The 14921-nt window shown below is 37.7% G+C and overlaps 7 protein-coding genes across 7 annotated transcripts; 6 read left to right on the plus strand and 1 right to left on the minus strand. All coding sequences in view use genetic code 12, as the record gives it.

Annotated features, from left to right (window-relative positions):
- Positions 1-414: 414 nt before the first annotated feature.
- Positions 415-1737, plus strand: KGF56_003782 (uncharacterized protein; the record flags this gene model as incomplete). Its single annotated transcript, XM_049325150.1, has 1 exon — positions 415-1737. One exon carries the CDS (start codon positions 415-417, stop codon positions 1735-1737), a length of 1323 nt encoding a protein of 440 aa, XP_049179108.1.
- Positions 1738-3314: 1577 nt separating this feature from the next.
- Positions 3315-3758, plus strand: PGA53 (Pga53p; the record flags this gene model as incomplete). Its single annotated transcript, XM_049325151.1, has 1 exon — positions 3315-3758. One exon carries the CDS (start codon positions 3315-3317, stop codon positions 3756-3758), a length of 444 nt encoding a protein of 147 aa, XP_049179109.1.
- A 703-nt stretch (positions 3759-4461) lies between these two features.
- On the plus strand, positions 4462-5358 carry ILV6 (acetolactate synthase regulatory subunit; the record flags this gene model as incomplete). Its single annotated transcript, XM_049325154.1, has 1 exon — positions 4462-5358. One exon carries the CDS (start codon positions 4462-4464, stop codon positions 5356-5358), a length of 897 nt encoding a protein of 298 aa, XP_049179110.1.
- A 1796-nt stretch (positions 5359-7154) lies between these two features.
- On the plus strand, positions 7155-8417 carry BEM1 (phosphatidylinositol-3-phosphate-binding protein; the record flags this gene model as incomplete). Its single annotated transcript, XM_049325155.1, has 1 exon — positions 7155-8417. The coding sequence occupies one exon, from the start codon at positions 7155-7157 to the stop codon at positions 8415-8417; it is 1263 nt and encodes a 420-aa protein (XP_049179111.1).
- Positions 8418-8717: 300 nt separating this feature from the next.
- On the plus strand, positions 8718-12242 carry KGF56_003786 (uncharacterized protein; the record flags this gene model as incomplete). Its single annotated transcript, XM_049325156.1, has 1 exon — positions 8718-12242. The coding sequence occupies one exon, from the start codon at positions 8718-8720 to the stop codon at positions 12240-12242; it is 3525 nt and encodes a 1174-aa protein (XP_049179112.1).
- Positions 12243-12396: 154 nt separating this feature from the next.
- KGF56_003787 (uncharacterized protein) lies at positions 12397-13068 on the plus strand (the record flags this gene model as incomplete). The annotated part of the gene is made up of 1 exon (XM_049325157.1): positions 12397-13068. One exon carries the CDS (start codon positions 12397-12399, stop codon positions 13066-13068), a length of 672 nt encoding a protein of 223 aa, XP_049179113.1.
- Positions 13069-13097: 29 nt separating this feature from the next.
- On the minus strand, positions 13098-14756 carry PWP1 (rRNA-processing protein; the record flags this gene model as incomplete). Its single annotated transcript, XM_049325158.1, has 1 exon — positions 13098-14756. The coding sequence occupies one exon, from the start codon at positions 14754-14756 to the stop codon at positions 13098-13100; it is 1659 nt and encodes a 552-aa protein (XP_049179114.1).
- Between the last annotated feature and the right edge of the window lie 165 nt (positions 14757-14921).

The following is a 14921-nucleotide window of genomic DNA, read 5'->3' on the forward strand; positions in this document are numbered from 1 at the left end:
GGGGGGGGGGGCGACATTTTCTTAAGGTCATGTCACATACTTTTTGGCTCTAAGGAAATCCCGCTACACTACAGAAGAAAAAAAAAACCCCGTGATGTAAAAAAAGTAATACCCTTGATATAACATTTGATAAAGAGAGCAAAATTGGAACAGAACCAAGGTTGTTGAGTTCTGAGGAGTTGCCGGTCCCATTTTTGGTCCCGTTTTTGGTGTTTGAAAGTCTAACTAGTTGCTGATCTCCGTTTTGGTCCCGTTTTTGGTGTTTGAAAGTCCAACTAGTCGCTGATCTCGCTTTAGTGCCTGTTGATAGTGATGTTTATCAAGTATGACGAGCCTGCTATAATACCACCACATAACCACGACAATGAGGATTTCGGGGATTTCGAAAATATCGTCTTCATATCCTTCATCACGATGCTTGCAATAACAAGCCTATTTTTCATCGTAGGCATTATAATCTATTTCCTTCGAAGATCTCAAAAAGTATCCGAAGACGAGTTGCAAAGAGAAGAAGAAAACCAAGCTTATTTGGAGTTGAACAGCGATGAACAAGAACTATATTTCCAATCAAAGGACTATCTACAGAATAACCCTTATTTCGTTGGTGATTTGTCCGCTAGTCAAAACTTGTCAATCCAAGAGAAAGGTATAAGTGCATTTGAGTTTGTTAAGGATGCAATGTTGACATTTAATGACTTGTTGGTGGTCAACAAGACTGAATTGAATTTCTTCAAAAATTTTGAATGCTCGACTCAAACGAATATCCCAATACCAATGAAAAATGAGGTTTATTACTTTGAATCAAAGATTTATTCCTTACCCAACCCCGAGGAGACATTAATTGCAATAGGGCTAAGTATCAAGCCATATCCATGGTTTAGACTTCCTGGAAGACACGCCCAATCAGTAAGCTACGACTCAAATGGGTACAGAAGATATAATCAACCATTTCGTTTCACTAATGAACCACCGTTTCCCAAACTTGCCGAGGGCGATGTTGTTGGAGTAGGCTATAGAACCAGATCGGGAACTATATTCTTTACAAGAAATGGTAAAAAGGTAAGCGAAACAAAAATCGGTGGTCATATAAGAAACTTCAAGATTAAAAATCATGGACAAATTTTCCCAACTGTTGGAGCTAACAATATCTGCTCGGTTCATGTCAACTTGGGACAACGTGGATTTGTATTTATTGAAGGGAATGTGAAAAACTGGGGGTATGCCCCAATTGAAGGAACTGGTCCTTCACCACCAGTATATAACAAGTTCAATTCAGATATTTTGTTAGAGAGATCGGAAGTAGGAGATGATGATGATTTTAGTGATCGAGAAAATGATTTTCCACCTGATTTTTGGACATCGGTGAAAAATGGCGAAGAAGCAAATAATAATAATAATAATAATGAAGAAGAAGAAGAAGAAGAAGAAGAAGAAGAAGATGACGATGAAGAAGGGAAGGGTAGACACAGTGTTTTTATCAATCAAGATAAGTTTAGTTATAATGCATATTCAGAGGCGAACTCGAATGATGAAAGAATCACGCTAAATAGTCTAGTGCCACCACACAAACCACCATCGTACAATGAAGAACATATCAAAAGAGACGAGAGGGAAGAAGAAGGAGAAGACGGGGACGAAGTAGTAGCAGTAGAAGAAGGAGAAGATGTAGAAGAGGAAGAAGAAACTGAAACTGGTATAGCAAGTGTGGGTCCTTCTTCCTCATTATTTAAAACCTAGGCCACGTCATTATTAACAACAACCACAATCACAATATCAAATCTATCTTTTACAGAAAGACCTGATTTTGAAAAGGACGATGATAACAATTGGGTAAAATTTTAGTTCTATATGTTTGACATTAATACACGGCGATTATTTATTGTATTTTAACATGAGGATCTTTTTCCGAAGCAGCTAAGAAAATAAATTATAGGTTATATACGATGAAAGTGTCCCCTTATTTTCCACACTAAGGGGGCGGAATACGAAAAATCGGGTATATGTGTATATGAGGGGGAGGTAGAAGGAGGAGGAAAGAAAGAAGATGTTGGAGGAAAACACGGTTTGCCTTAATCACATATTCAACATCACACCGAGCTCATTTCCAGATGGACCTGGCAATGTAGATAAGAATACAATGACATGGTTGTATACCAAATTCCAAAAATTGGGGTTTAATCTACAATACAAATGATACAGCTTCTGGAGGTGCAATTGAAAGGTGGTTAAAGCGATTTCTGAATTCCTGTCTAGTAAACATTATTGTCCAGGCGCTAAGCTGTTAGAGGAGTTATTAAATTTAGACTTTTAAATTCTTATTGGTATTTTTAGGTTATGCTAAAACCTTCTCAACTGAATTAATCGTTTTCTTTTTTTTTTTTTTTTTTTTTTTTATTATAATGATTGTTTTGTCCCCACAGGTAATTGCTGCACATGAGAAACGGCAGTTTTTTTGTTATGTTTAATGGCCGTTTCTTGTTCTTTCGCCATTCACTCTCTTTGTAGGAGTTGGTGCCTCTAACGAGACACTATGCTAAGATATTTCAATATAAAGAAACAAAGACCCTTACAGTATCTCTCCCTTCTTATGTTTTCATTCCTCCAACTCAAAGATAATAGCCAGAGAGAATTGGACTGAATGGCAAGAGAGAATTGGACTGAATGGCAAGAGAGAATTGAGTAAATAGTGCGACACTATCGAGCGGAGCGAGATAGTGGTGCGGCACTTAATAGCAACGCTCTGCTCGATAGAATTGAGTAAATAGTGAGAGAATTGAGTAAATGGCAGGAGGAAATGTACCAGAACTCACGAATAGCAACTTAAAAAAAATTAAATTAACTAAAATAAAAGTTTGAGGATCATATGAGCAAGAGTCTTTTTTTTTTTTTTTGAATAAGCAATGTTGTGTTCTTCTACATACTTTATGGTACTAAAGTTGTGCTAAAAGGAAAGGGAGTAAATGTAGAGTCTTTTTTTTGAAAAAAACTCACTATAGACTCCCCTCGTCAATATTGTAAGTATATTCCTGTAAGGACTCTCTCAAAAACCCTAACAAAAAAATTGCTCTTCTCGATTGTTTAATTGAAATTTTGCATTCATTAATTATTTAATTTCATCTAAAAAATTGCATTACATCTGCAAAGAAATACAAAAAAGAAAGGAACTAAAAAAATTCCAATGGTTTTTATAAATTAAAGGTAATTCTCTCTCTCCTTCTCTCCCTTTCCTTTTACCAATTTTGGTTTATTTTGAAGAAATCTTTTCTTTTCAATTGCTTCACTAGATTGGGTTTTTTTTCAAAAGTTTGATAAAGATGAAATTCACTACTGTATTAGCACTTGCTTCAGCCGTTTCAGCTTTACGCTTGGACCAAATTAGATTAAGCAATGAAGATGAATTGATTATCCAAGATACTCAATACAATCAACCAATTGTTGTCAATTTTCAAGCGGTAAATGAACAAGAAGATGTTGATGCAGAGGATAAGAAGGATAAGAAGACCACTTCCACTACCACTTCTTCTTCTTCTTCTTCTTCTTCTGTTACCACTACCTCAAAGTCATCTCATTCTACTTCAACTACTCACTATGTATCATTATCTACCTCGAAAACTACTTACACCACAACAAAGAAACACTCAACCTCTACTGCTACAAAGACATCAACCTATTCAATTACTAAGACCGGTGGTGCTGATGCAGTTGTCGCTGCTAATGTTGGTGGTCCATTGTTGTTTGCTTTAGGTTTATTATTGTAGGTTTAATAGTTGATGAACAAAGTCAAGGTAAATTAAGTGGATGAAAAAAAAAATAAAGATACTTTGTAAGCTTAATATATGATAGATTTATCTGCCAAAATGTGTGTGGGTTGTGTGGCCAAGCACGCATGTCTTCTCTTTCTGACTACCGAACATTACCCCTGATACATTGAAACTTAAAGACCAGTATATCATTTCATTAGATAGAGATCTACTTTGACGATAATGCCAACCTATCTAACTCGTTACTTAAGTCTAAACCTAATTTCAACTTTTCTTCTAATCTTAATAAACTTCTTTCTCCTCTATCTCTCCTCCATCTCGCCCTCCACACCGCCCCACACCGCTCCACACCGCCCCACATCGCCCTATTTCCGCTCCATCTCGGGCCCTCCACACCGCTCCACATCGCCCTATTTCCGCCCAATCACCGTCACTTTCATCTCGTACTATATAAAACTCCTTGTTCCCTCTTAACTCTCTCACTTTTTTTCTCCCCGCTACCACCTTCCATTTGTCCACCTCTCTCTGTCTGTGTCGCCCGCATTGAGTCACCTTGTCAAAGTGACTTGATAATAAAAAAAAAAAAAAAAAAAAAAAAAAAAAAAAAAAGGGCCATTAATTTTTCACTTTTAACGAGCCCATTACTCCAAAGCTTATACTTCCAATAGCTTAAACTTGCTACGCATACACACGGTGTTCTATGTTGAGAAGAGCTTCAAGTGCATTTACACAGATAGCCAGAGCTAAAAGCTCTGGCTCGTCTACCTCTGCTTTAGCGTACAAGACACTTCATCGTAATCAAAAGAGACCGCCATTACCAACGATAGAAACACCAAATTGGTCAGCCGATACAGCCGTATCGTCGATTTTATATGAAACTCCAGTTGCTTCCAAAGCTCCTCCAAAACAACATGTTCTTAATTGTTTAGTTCAAAATGAGCCAGGTGTTTTGTCCAGTGTGTCAGGAACATTAGCTGCACGTGGATTCAACATTGATTCATTAGTTGTATGCAATACTGAAGTCAAGGATTTGTCACGTATGACCATTGTTCTCAAGGGACAGGATGGAGTTGTTGAGCAGGCACGTAGACAAATTGAAGATTTGGTACCAGTATATGCTGTTTTGGACTATACTAATGCCGAGATTATAAAGAGAGAGTTATTATTGGCGAGGGTATCAATATTGGGACCGGAATATTTCCAGGAATTAATTGCAACTCACCAATTACATATTGATGATGCTTCTTCAATTCCTGACTTATCTGCATGCGATTCAGCATTCCATCCTTCTAATTTGGCACCAAGTGAAGCATTGAGACAAAAACATAACCATTTGGATCACATCACCACAATCACGACCCAGTTTGGCGGTAAAGTTGTTGATATTAGCGATAGAAACGTTGTTGTTGAATTGAGTGCAAAGCCTTCAAGAATTAATGCTTTCATTACATTATTACAACCTTTTGGAATTTTAGAGTTGGCTAGATCCGGTATGATGGCATTACCAAGAACGCCATTAGAAAAATTCGATGAAGATGACGAATTGCCTGTAGATGCAGCAGACATTGTTGATGCTTCGCAATTGCCTCCGGGCTAATACTTGTGATTAAGAGTAATGTAGAGCCGTAGTAGGTTGGGCACACAAGTACCCTTGTATCCTTTACTATTCAAGAGTAATGGCACAAGTATCCTTGTATCCTTTACTATTCAAGAGCAATGGCACAAGTACTTTTGTATCCTTTACTATCCAAGAGCAATGGCACATGTACTTTTGTATCCTTTACTATCCAAGAGCAATGGCACACAAGTACCTTTGTATCTGAAAATGGTACAAACTGTTTACTCAATCAATGCAAATATAAACGCTACCTATTTTATAGGTTTGCCCAAGTAGCTTTGAGTCTCTTTCTACTACACTATATAGGTAGTTTGGTTGTTTTTGGTAACAAAATCAAATAGGCTTAAAAAGCCGTTGAATTTAATTACTGTAAATAATCTATAGATATGTGTATACTCAGGGTATTCCTTGTCAAGAGTTTAATTAAGCTTTTCTTGCGAGATAATCTCTTTTCAATTGACAACGCATCAAGGTAATAGAAACAAGGTAATAGAAACAAGGTAATAGAAACAAGGTAATAGAAACAAGGTAATGGAAACAAGGTAATAGAAACAAGGTAATGGAAACAAGGCAAATTAGACAAGGCAAATTTGACAAGGTAAATGACAAGGTAAATGGAAACCCTTAGAGCTCTATTAAAATGAGTCTCATTTCCAAAAAAATATGAATCAAGATGGATCTACACAACTCTTTTTCAGCTTCCTTTTATTCAGCTTCCTCACTACCTTCCACCATTCGCCTCTTATTCGGGTTCCTCACTAGCCTCTTATTCAAGTTCCTCACTAGCCTCTTATTCAGGTTCCTCACTAGCCTCTTTTTAGCTTACTACACCAACTAGCTTGTTACTACACCAAGTAGCTTGTTACTACACCAAGTAGCTTGTTACTACACTGACTAGCTTGTTACTACACTGACTACTACACTCACTAGCTTGTTACAACACTATCTCGCTCTGCTCGATAGTGATAGTGGAGCACTCACTAGCTTGTTCCAACACTATCTCGCTCTGCTCGATAGTGATAGTGGAGCACTCACTAGCTTGTTCCAACACTATCTCGCTCTGCTCGATAGTGATAGTGGAGCACTCACTAGCTTGTTCCAACACTATCTCGCTCTGCTCGATAGTGATAGTGGAGCACTCACTAGCTTGTTCCAACACTATCTCGCTCTGCTCGATAGTGATAGTGGAGCACTCACTAGCTTGTTCCAACACTATCTCGCTCTGCTCGATAGTGTCTAGTGTCGAGTGTCTTATTTTATCTCCTGTAAATTCATTGACTCATTAATTCTTGTCCTTCTCGCTACGTTTTTTAGTCAAAGACCAAATAATTTGATTATGTCTCATGGTAACATTCAACTATCAACCAAAGACACACACACAATAAAAAAATGTATTATCTTGGTTTACAAAAAAATTTATTTATTTTCTTATACACGGATGGTGATGATCTGACGAATCTTATTTCTACATTATACACCCACCACTTTCAACCTAACTACAAACACCAAAAAAAAAAAAAAGAGAAAAGAAAATCTCGAAATTTGATAGAAGGTGAAGTAACAAACGAAATTTGATAAAACGTGAAGTAATTAATTTTTTCTTAAAATTTCATAGACAATAAAGAAAGAATAGGAAGATCTTTTTTCCTTTTTCCATATTTCCATATTTCAAAAAGGTTGTACTATTGACAAATTGGGAGATTATTACATCTACAAGTTGCGCCGTTTGTGAGATTATTATAGGCAGCTAGTGAAGGTTTTGTTTCTATTATCAGATGCCGTTATTTGCCGTTACGCTATATGAATTCAATGCTGAAAGAGATGACGAGCTAGACGTTAGTCCTGGTGAAAATCTAACCATTTGCGCCCATTATGATTATGAGTGGTTTATCGCTAAACCAATTAACAGACTAGGCGGACCAGGGTTGGTGCCGGTGTCATATGTCAAGGTTATAGATCTAATGAACCCGGCAAAGTATGCTTCTACAGATACTTATGACCGAGAACAAGTGATCAAGATCATTGACGAGTTCAAGATCCCCACAGTGGAAGAATGGAAAGACCAAACCAAAAAGTACGAAGCTTCAAGTATCAATATCGGCAATACCAGTACCAGATCTTCATCCTCAAACCAATCTTCAAGAAACTCAATCTGGATTGAAAAATGCAATGTTTCTTCTTACCAACTATACGATGGACGATATCAATACCTCATCACGGCGAAATTATCAAATGGCAAAACGAGGCAGTTGTATCGATATTATCAAGATTTTTACGATTTGCAAGTCAAATTATTGGAGTTATTCCCATATGAAGCGGGCAAAATCGAAAACTCCAAGAGGACTATTCCATCTATACCGGGGCCCTTGATTAATGTCAATGACTCAATATCGAAACTAAGGAGGGAGAAGCTAGATTTTTATTTATCCAACTTGATAGCGTTACCAACACATATATCACGCTGCCACGAAGTCTTGAATTTATTCGAGGTTTTGAATAATGGGTTTGATTCAGAGCTGGACAGTAAAAGAGCATCTAAACCCATTAGTCAAATATCCAACTCCCACCAGGATAGATTATCTCAATATCGAGGAGGAGAAACCGAGTCAATTAATAACAGTAATAGTAGTAATAATAACAATAACAATACCAATACCAACACCAACAGTTATAGTTACAGTAACAGTACCAACAGTAGCAAACAAATATCAAAAGTAAAAGTGAAATTTTACTACCAAGATGACATTTTTGCATTATTATTACCAACAAACTTACGATTACAAGACTTGAAAACAAAACTATTCAAAAGATTGGAACTAGATGATATTACACAACATAATTTTACTACACCAAAGACAACAGATTCAATACGATTGTTCTTAAGAAATGATTATGAGGACTTTCTTCACGAGAACAATATAACAGAAATTGACTTTAACTTACACGGCTCAAGATTAATAGAGTTTGAAGTAGACGATGACTTCAAGTTCCATGAAGTTTTGTTTGACAAGTGTAAATTGATTATTACAGTAGTTTGATTTTTGAAATAAAATGAGAAAAAAAAAATAAATTTGAAGAACGCGAACTTTTAGTAGGTGAAATTTCTTTCTCTGTTAAGATAAGTTCAGATCAACGAGGGAAGAAGAAGAAGAAGAAGAAGAAGAAGAGGAGGTTGCAAGACTCGTTAATCGCTGAACGACCCGCTCCGCTGCTCTGAATTGAACAATTAAGTTATTTTTACTACAGACTTTGTTCAAAGAACCGGAAACCCGCCCTGACGATATCAATAACTAATATGAATATATAGGGTAAAGTATCGAGACCCCCAAGACTTGGAAATGAAATTAGCTTCACTTTTGTCCCTTTTCCAGTTTAAAAGGACTAATGAACCAGTACCGGTAGAAGAGAAGAACAATTTTGAGCATGAGGTGTACTTGGAGCCAGTACAGCCAGAACAAGAGGAAACGATTGTCACCAAGGAGGTTGAGGTAAATTTGGAGCCAATACAGCCAGACCAAGAGGAAACGATTGTCACCAGGGAGGTTGAATCAAAGCAAAAACCAGCAGTTAGGAATGCATCCAAATCCAAGTTGGCTCAACTTGTTGAGGCAAGAATTCTTAAAGAACGGAAAATGAAGATGAAAAAAAGTCGAGCTAAAGAAGAAGAGACAAAATCATTACTAGCAGCTCGTGAAAGTCTTGTAAAAGTGCCCTTGAAAACCAATTTAGTGTCCGATAAGAATAATGTTTATAAAGAAAGAGCACAACAAGGAAAAACCATATTGGATCAGCAAATTGTATCCTCAATGGAGAATGTGACCAAAGACCGTCGACCGACAACCACCACCACCACCACAACAACAACAACAACAACAACAAAGCACAGTGAAAACTGTATCCCAGAAACGAGCTCTCTCAAAGTAGTTAATTCGACTGGGCCATTGTTTATTCAGAAAAAAGAAACGTTGAAAAGCAGGCAAAAAATGTGTGAGTTTGAGCTATTCAATGAGTACAGACATATGAAATCAAGTCGAAGACCACCAAGTCCTGACGACCCTAATGGAATTGCACCGCAACAGGACAATTTGGATACATTAAACTCACCTCCTCCAAAGGCCTGTTCTGAAAATATATGTGATAAAAAGGACCAACTAGAGCCCGAAGTAGTAGTAGTAGAAGAAGAAAAAGTTACAAGAGTATCCCAACAAAAGTCCACTAGGAAAGCTTTTGGGATTCGAGATGATCCTAGGGATGGAAAGCTTTTTACATTGTCAACAAATACATTTCGAAAATCCAAAACTTCAAAGTTTGGAATTGAAGAAGATATTTCAGACAAGAAGCCTAATCTGAAACAAATGCCTTCAACACTCAAACCGTTACAGAAGCAGTATAGAACAAACCAAGCAAATCCTAAACTGACCCCAACTCCTATCCTGACTCGGCACCCAAGGTTTGGCATTCATGAGGAATCAATTAATAGAGTACCAGTACGAACCCAATTGGCTGCTGACTCATCACAAGAAACAGATAGGAGTCTGATTATTATGGAAAATCCCACGCATCAACTACCAGAACTTGCAGTTACACACAACCAGTCTATCGGTGTTGCTAAACACGTTCAAAAGGAAGATGCTACAAATGATAATGCAGAAAGCTTGACTAAAAGAAAACCACCAACCCGATTAGAAAATCAACGAATGAAAACCCAAAAGTGGAAGGAAAAGTCTTTTGCACGAAACCAAAAGAAGATTACTAAAGACAGGATTCAAAGAAAGGGCAATGCGATACGTTTAGTTGGCTCTTCGTCTTCCGAAGCAGAATGTTCAGACACTCTGTTTGATGAGTATGAGGTTGATAAGGAGGAAAATGAAGAGGGTTTATTTGTCGATCAGGAAGATACTGAAAATGAACAGGAACATGAAAATAAACAGCCTCTTGGTAAAGATCATGAGGTTTGCGTGCTGCAAGAAGCAATGGAAACCACGATAGAAAAACATACCGAAAATAAACCATTTGAGATGAATAAGCTTAGCAATGAATCCCAGTTGATACAAGACGTAGGCGCACAAAAGTTACTGGAAGGCGAGTATTTTGTTCAAAGAACTATTCAGTCTCAGCAACGATGCTCAGACGAAAATGACGAAGAAATTATCAACAAAGTTTTGATAGAGAATACGAGAATTGAAAAAAGTGAAGAACCTATGCAAAAACAAAAGCACGAACAGGTTTCAAGAAGTTTTGAGATGCAAGATGCTTTGGATGATGATAATAATACTAAGAAAAAGGTTTTTGTTGAGAAGTCCGTAAAGACTTATGAATTGCTGCAGTATATGTCCGAAGACCTCGAAGTGATACTGGTTGATAACAAGAAGCAAAATATAAAAGAGGTTACTGTTGATGAAAGTGTCGAGAGCTTGGATCTTATGGAAAAAGATATTGAGCAATTTGATTCTTTATTTCAAAATGTGCATCATCAAGACAAAGAAGAAGATGATTTGAGTGTAGAACAGGATGCAGCGGAGACTCCAGTCAAAATATCTAGAGTAGAGCTGTCAGATAGCATGAGTGGGGAGTCAGGATCTGAACCTGAACCTGTTTTATTGCGACAAACTGACGATGTTCCTGAAGCACCTACAAGAAACAAGGCCCTAACTGCCCACGACAAAACTCTTTTGAGTAATAACACACTTGCCGCGGTTGAAACATCGTCCACCTTTTATGGTTCGTCAAAGTACTCTTATGACGATTGTGCAGCAGAAGCAGAAGCAGAAGCAGAAGCAAAAATAACCAACGAAAATGATGACGTAACATGTAACTCTCCCGTACACATAGAGCCAAACACCGTAATGCCTGAGAGTTCTGATAGTATGCTTGTCAGTGATACCAAGCATGTTAATGAAAATGCCTATAATCAAACAGAGACTAAGTTGGATGATTGCGTAATGATTACATCTAGGGGCACACCACCACCTCCAAAAATCAATACAACGATTGGTAACGAGTCCGAACCAGCTGAACAGTTTTCTGAAGACAACCTCATTACAAGCACACAGAACGTTTCTGAAAGATATCACGAACAAGAGCAAGATCAAGGTACCACTTGTAAAAATGATGAAACCTACTCTCTGAGTACTAGTAAACGCAAGCTATTACAACCACTTGAAGATGATGTGTCAAACAGAGACGTGTTTTCAAAACTGGTTTACTCCAATCAAAGCCCTCAAAAAAGTTGCATTTTAGAAAGTGCCCAGTTACCTGCCGTACTGTCCACTCTCAGCGAAGGCAGAACGCTTCCTTGCTATCTTGACATAATAAGAGGTCTTCCAATGGAAGATAAAGCATGGTCTTTGGAGAGTAACTCTAAAGACAATCTTCCCAACATAAGAGATATTTTTGATCAACTTTCTAGAACCAGGTCTTCCACCACAAATGACAAAACTGATGTCAACGTTGTTGAAGTTGAAAAAACAATTTCTCAGGTACACTCACAGAATTCTACTTGTGGTGCAAGTGCCTTCACGCAAGTGTGTTTACCATCTTCCGAACACAGAAATCAACCAGAGTCCAAGCAATACGATGCTGGTGCTAAATTGAACAACTCTAGTCTTGATAATAGTTCCGACAAAAGTTTTGACACGGGTCAAAAGACAAACTTGATTAAAGGTATGTCCGGCAATAGCGATAACAATAGCGATAACAATAGCAATAGCAATAGCAATAACAACAGCCCAAACTTCAAAAAAAGAAAACATGAGGAGAACGAAACTTCAGATAAACAGAAAAACGAACCCAAAAAGACCAAGCAAAAGAGAAGAAGACGCCAACGAAAGAAGAAAAAGACAAATGGAAGTACCGAAACGTGAGCTTTTAATAGGTGGTAATGGTGATGATGAAGTAGGGAAATTGGAGAAAAGTGTGGCAGGTGGTAGCGCAAGTGACATAAAGGAAGAAATTAATTGCAAAAAGCTTTTCTTTTACCATTGCTGATCATCTTCACCATCATTATCCCTTGATAAAATGATATCACCAAAGTACTCATTGACCCATTACTATTTTGGAACCAAGACTCTACTTGGTGCCAACCATGTACCTCATGTGGTTAATTTGTATTTTGATTACAATTGTCCCTTTAGCGCCAGGTTATATCTCAAGTTGTATAATAGTGTAATTCCTGATTTACAAAAGAAACATCCTGGTCGTTTCCAATTTATATATGTCAATGTGATACAACCATGGCATGTTAACTCTGTTTTGTTGAATGAATTTTCATTGGCTTATGCAAAGCTTTTAAGGGAGAAGTACAAGGGAGATGATGATAAAGATGAACAAGAACTATTCTGGAAATTCAGTAAAGTAGTATTCGAAAATAGGGAGCATTTTTATGATACATCTAATATTGATCTAACAAGGAACGAAGTGTATGAACAGATTTATGCAGTTGTTTCACAAAATTTGGATTTAGGAGTCGAAAAGGATAAATTGTTATCGGAGTTAGTGATTCGGAAAAGTAAAGAACCTAGCAATGAGGGAAATGGAGCTACTGCAGATGTCAAGTATTTTACTAAATACTTGAGAAATACCGGAATTCACGTTACTCCTACAGTTGTAATTGACGGTATTGTTGAAGACACCATTTCGAGTGGCGCAAGCGAACATGATTTGGTTAAAGCGTTTGAAAGCAAGTTATAGTAAAAGGAAAAAATTATCTATCTCTCTATTTATACATCTTCATCTTCATCTTCTGACTCAGATTCGTTTTTTGATCCTTCTACCTCGAGCACTATATCATTTGCATCTACTTGATATTTTCTGGCAATCCTCGATGCGCGACCAGCACGTTTAGCTTCATCGCGTGCTCTCTTCTTCAAATTAACCAAGTCTTGTTCAAACACATTCTTTACAGATTTGTTTGTAAATGTGTCCCACATTTTTAATCCCCCAGTTACACCACCAATTACGAGATTACCTGCAACTTCTATATCCGGAGCATAAGCAACAGTCAACACGTTGCCCAAACCAAAATCTCTCGACAATACCATTGACGGCCCGCTAGTGGTGTTTTCCAGCGCCCTCCAAAGTTTTACTGTTTTTTCACCCATAGCGCTTGTAACTAGCATGCCAGGTATAAACCTATTAATATCTAGAGAAGATATACCGGCATCATGTGCATGCAACGTCCATAAGGCTTTTGACTCATTTCTTATATCGAAACAAAACACATTACCCTGATCGGTTCCTGCGAAAAAAAATTCAGGATTACTACTCCACCTCACGTTTTCAACATCTTCTCCCCCAGTCACTGTATAATACTTCGACATTTGGCTTACTTCCGATATCCTTACGTCTGTTAAAGCCACACTAGCATCATACCCACCAGTTAGCAAAATCGAAGCTTCCGTCGAGTGCCATTGCGAAGAAGACACTGTTTTCCCGTGATGGATTTTATCCATAGACCGAGCGGTCTGTCCAATACTCAAGTCCCATAATTTCACAGTCTTGTCGGCAGAAGTTGAAGCCAATACTGACCTGTGGATTTTGTTATGGGACAAAGATAATACGGCATCAGTATGGTGTGTTGTAACATGCCCCGTGCTCTTCTTTTTCTTCTTCTTTTTCTTTTCCTTTTCCACTTCCATTTCCCCCAAAATCACATCTGGAAATGCTTTATCTACAAAATCCAAGTTCCATAATTCAATTTGAGGATCAAATGTACCCACAGCTGCAAAGTTCCCAATATTTGAACCGTCAGACTCTGGCTTGTAATTCACCCACTCAACACACAATGGGAAAGCCGGCAACATTATATCATGGTGGACATATAATGCCGAGTCTCGAACCAATCCTTTTGCTACATCGTTATCCAATTTATCTTCTTCTTCCTCCTCGGCGCCAGCTGGAGCGCCAGCACCATCATCGTAAATATATACATCTAACCAAGATATGTCGTCTTCCGTTCGTGTAGCTAGCACTAAATTGTCAGTCGGGTATATTTGGTTTTCTTGTTTTTCTTCTTGCTCATCGACTTCTGTAGGTAACATTAAATACATGTCGTTTTCTCCTTCTTCTCCTTCTCCATTCTCGTACATCTTAGCATCACTGCTAGACAATCCGGGAAACATTGTAATATTCTCACCTGTTCCATAATCATCGTCTTCAGCGTCGTACGTCTCCAAGTTGTATTTCTTCAAATCATCATCAATTTCAATTTGATCTTTTAAGCTTGAAGCTTTCTGTGCTTCACTCAATTCTTCTTTGGCATCGCTAATTTCGAGTTTAGCTATTTCATTTATTCTAGCCATCTCCTCATCATCCAACTCATATTTTTCTGGAAACTCAGAGGCATAACCTCGAGGTACCCAAGTACTGGAAGAGATCATAATCAATCAGATCTAGGTACAAGTTAAAAGAAGAGAGATGAGTGAAGAGAGATGAGATGAGATGAGAGATGAGATGAAGAAAAAAAAAAAAGATAAAATAAAAAAAAAAAAATTTAGTATTAAACTCCAGCAATACACTGCCCCTTCTCTTCAGTCTTCTTTCCA

This window comes from Candida oxycetoniae, assembly GCF_023343755.2.
Source record: "Candida oxycetoniae strain CBS 10844 chromosome Unknown scaffold38, whole genome shotgun sequence".
Classification (NCBI taxonomy): domain Eukaryota; kingdom Fungi; phylum Ascomycota; class Pichiomycetes; order Serinales; family Debaryomycetaceae; genus Lodderomyces; species Lodderomyces oxycetoniae.